Here is a 3,979-nt window from a genome sequence, read left to right as displayed (position 1 = left end):
CCTGCCCGATCCCCCTCTGCCCTGAGGCCAGCCTCATTGTCCCATCTGACACCCTAAGCGATCTAAGCTCCCCTGGGGTAAACCCTTCCCACCTGGCAGGCCAGCCTCCTCACTCCCCTTCACCCTCTCCTTGGCACCACTGCTCAGGCTCCTCACCTGTCTGGAACACCTCATTCTTCTACCCAAGCCCCACCCACCCTTAAAGGCCTAGCTGAGGCCCCACTGCTCTGTGGGGCTCCCCCCCCACCCCCCTCATCAGGTGAGCTCCGTTCCCTGGACTCATCTATCCTTAGGGCTTAACCGGGTGGCTGAGCACTTACCTGCCCTTTCATTCATTCATTCACCCTACTCTGTGCTGCATCCAGGTGGGGGAGGGGGCCAGGAAAGAAAAAGGGGGAGAAGGGGATGTAGACTGAGATGGAGGTGAAGAGGAAGGAAAGGGGAGGAGATTGGGGGGGAGGGAGGGAGGGAATGGGACAGGAGGGGAGAGGGAGGAGGGGAGCAGAGGGAAGAGGGAGGGAGGAGGGAAGGAGGCTGCTGTGCATTAGCTCTAAAGGCTGGAAGCCCTCAGTTCTGTGCCCAGTATAAGTAAGAAGGGCCAACGTCTTGGGCCCAAACATTCCAAGGCCTTTATGCATATTCAGCTAGACCACCAGCTGGTCACATGCCCTCTCCTCTGTCTCTGCTCACAGTGCTCCTTCCCTGCCCTGGTGGGTTCAGAGATACGGAATCTCACTAGGCTAAAAACTCAGCTGAGGGGCCCTCGTCCCAGATTCCACCCCCCTTCTTCCCTTCCCTGGCTCCTGGCACACACATGTAAAGGTGTGTGCACCACCCAGGAGCTGGACAGGGGCTACCCCTTGTGCTCTGTGCCCTGCGGGGAGGTCAGAGAGAGTGTTTCATTCTCACCTACCCCCATGGTACGGGGCCACTCTGCTCCGATGCCCCCTGTCGATCCTCTGGCCCTTGGGGTTTTGAAGGTGATAGAAACCTTCATCCCCACCAGAATATTCTTCCCCTTTCTCCTTAGAATGAAAGCATAAATTATCTCCTTTGGGGTAATCAAATTCAACTGAATTCATAATCGGTACATTCCCTGGGTAAGAAAGAAGCCATCTGGATGTTGGGTGTGACTCTTCTGTGGCTCTGGATACAGGCAGCTCTCACCTCCCACTCTCTGAGCCCAACAGCCACCTCCTCACCTGCTTCAGGCCACGCGGCCTCTGCTGGCCCTGAAAGTGTTTCCTTTGACTGTTGGTCCTGTGTTCAGTTGATGACTGTGTCATCATTCAAGTCCCCACACCTGCCTTGGTTGGCTTCCTCTCCTGAGGGCAACAGAGAAGGTCAGTGATGAAGGGGACGGTGGAGGGAAAGGACAGAGGCTAAGGAGGTAGAGGGATAGAGCTTCATCCCAGCAGACAGTGCAAGGGAGAGATGGGAAGAGGAGAAAAGAGTAGGGAGGAGTAGATTCTGGGGGGAGCGGGGGAGGGGGTAGTAGACCTCTCTATCTCTTGCGCTGGGTAGGAGACAAAGTTTTAGGGGCGTTCACACCTGTTCCCTTTACTTTCCTGGGAACCCCTGGTGTGGTTTCATGATGTGATTTGAAAGGTTAGATACTGGCTATGAATTGCCAGGGTGGCCCCGGTGGGTCCTAGGGGTCTTCAAGGACACTGACATTGGCAATAGAGGCTGGTTACCTCTCTGCTTCTCCTTCCCCTGCCCAGGCCATCGGGCAAGGGCTTGAAGACCCTCCCAGCTGCCCCTCAGGGGTTCTCCTGGGTCCTAGGGAGCCTCCTGCACCGGGCTGGGCAAGAAGGAGGTGACCCAAAGGAGCCAGCCTCCCCCAAGGAGCAGCAGGGCACACTCCTGTCTGCGCTCTGCTGCACTGCTGACAAACCCCTCCACCCCACGCCCATCGAGCCGTAAATTAAGCAGTTCAGGCTGCAAGATTCAGTGGACAGATAGAGGCTTTCAAATCAGTGTTTCTGGGCTAAATGTCCTGGTCACTTAGCAGTTAGTGAGTGGCCTCTGATGATCAAGTTTCCTTATCAATAAAAGGCAGTAACAATCCCAACCTCGAGGTTTCTGAAGAGGGTTAAATGAAGTGATATTTGCCTGAAACATAGCAGGTGCTTAGTCCAACTTAATTCCCCCCCTCCAGACACTTCTGCCCACCTCCATTCCATCCCCCTAGAAATGGAGGGGGAAGGGGGAAAGTATGTATTCACATCAACCACAGCGTCCTCCAGATTAGGCATTAAAATGTTTATTACTCTTTTCACTGAGCTGCATGTAGGAATAGGAATTTGTAAAAGATAAGAAATGCTTTGCACATAACAAAGGGAATGGAAATAATAGGCAAAACTCTACATGAAAGAGGCCTGAATAGCTCATAGCCAGCAGCAGAGACTTTTGTATTAGGAGCTTCAGCAAATCTCCTTCTCTGTCCTCTGGAGCGTGGGCAGGACAGAAAGCTTCTGGTTGGACCAGGGACTGGGAAGGTTTCCAGTGGTAGGAGGAAAACAGTAAGACGGCCGTCTTGTAAAAGGGAGACAGTAGGACTCGGGCTCGTGGCCTTGTTTCTTTCCGTATGATGCCAGAGGGGAGAGCTTGATAGCTGTCTCCCAACAACATCTGCATCTACGTCCTTGTCACCCCCAGATCAGTGAGTCTTCGTTTTTAGGGTCTCTCTGTGCTGTTTCACCAGGGAGCCAATCCACTCCATGGTTTTCTGCTTGGCTTCCTCCCAGCTGAAGAGTGGCTTATACCCCAGATCCCTCTGAGCTTTCTTATAGGAGAAGGTAAATACACTATTTAACAATGTCACTGTGTGGCGGTTGAAGGGGGGTTGATATTTGTAAATTGGACTGAGCAGGAAGCTCACTATTTCCAGTAGGAAGGCAAGCCAGTACTCCAGAAATATAGGAAGGCTCATTCTGGAATCCAGGGAGAAGCCCCATTCCTTGCTCAAAGTGTAATTGAGGTCATCATAGCTTTGGTGAGGTGTGTCATCTGAGATGTAATAGAACTGTCCTCGGACACTTGGGGCCTTCTTGGGGTCCCGTAGGGCCCTCAAGGCCAGAATGTGAGCCCAGGCCACATTGCCAACATAGACAGGGTTGACTACAGAGAACTTGCTATGATGTGTCAGGATGCCATTGTTCCTCAGGGCCTTGTATATATAGTCATAAAGGAATATGCTTCCTTCCCCATAGATATACATGGGCCTTAAGGCACAGGTGTGCAGGGTGCCGCCGTTTTTAAGAGCCCACCCGTTAGCAGCCAGCACTGCCTTCTCTGCGAGCTTTTTGCTGTAGGGGTATGGAGCAGACCATCTTGATTCGAGATGCTCTTCTTCGTGGCCATTCTGGATGATCTCCCTGTAGGAGTTGGGCCCAGCCACCTCTATGGTGCTGGTATAGATGAAGGTCGGCACATTAGCCTGGGCACAGGCTTCCAACAGCAGCTGGGTACCTGCCCGTGGGGAGTACACCGTCAGTGTCAACAAATAACCCAAAGGCCCAACCATGCCCACCGCCTCCCCCCAGGTGAGGTGGTTATTGCAGACCAGGAGTGCATTCCTCTGTGTCTCCGACCTAAGAGCTGAACATGCTACAGCCGTAGGAAAAATGCAAAACTGCCAAAATGAGAAGAAGCTGGCCTTTGGGTTCTGGAGAGCAAGAATTTCTAGGCTTTTTGGATTTCCTGGATCTGTGTGTGTACCTTGAATTCTGGAAAAGGACAGAGGGTTGCTATTTTATATTTTGCTGAGTGAAGACATTAGAAAATTATCATTTATCCCGGGCGCCTGGGTGGCTCAGTCGGTTAAGCGACTGCCTTCGGCTCAGGTCATGATCCCAGGGTCCTGGGATCGAGTCCCACATCAGGCTCCCTGCTCTGCAGGGAGCCTGCTTCTCCCTCTCCCACTCCCCTTGCTTGTGTTCCCTCTCTCGCTGTGTCCCTCCGTCAAATAAATAAA

At 52.8% G+C, this 3,979-nt stretch overlaps 1 protein-coding gene across 1 annotated transcript; it reads right to left on the bottom strand.

The window, feature by feature from the left end:
* Positions 1-2,246: 2,246 nt before the first annotated feature.
* Positions 2,247-3,529, bottom strand: LOC102742748 (3 beta-hydroxysteroid dehydrogenase/Delta 5-->4-isomerase). The gene has a single exon (XM_006748459.3). It carries the CDS (start codon positions 3,527-3,529, stop codon positions 2,663-2,665), a length of 867 nt encoding a protein of 288 aa, XP_006748522.1. The 3' UTR covers positions 2,247-2,662.
* Between the last annotated feature and the right edge of the window lie 450 nt (positions 3,530-3,979).

Source organism: Leptonychotes weddellii, unplaced genomic scaffold (genome assembly GCF_054177405.1).
Source record: "Leptonychotes weddellii isolate Sample4059 unplaced genomic scaffold, ASM5417740v2 HiC_scaffold_10498, whole genome shotgun sequence".
NCBI classification, from domain to species: domain Eukaryota; kingdom Metazoa; phylum Chordata; class Mammalia; order Carnivora; family Phocidae; genus Leptonychotes; species Leptonychotes weddellii.
This window is presented reverse-complemented; position numbering and strand designations above follow the sequence as displayed.

What these genes read in the sequence shown, in the direction of transcription:
- LOC102742748 (XM_006748459.3), bottom strand. Translation starts at nt 3,529, where the DNA reads ATGGTTGGGCCTTTGGGTTATTTGTTGACACTGACGGTGTACTCCCCA.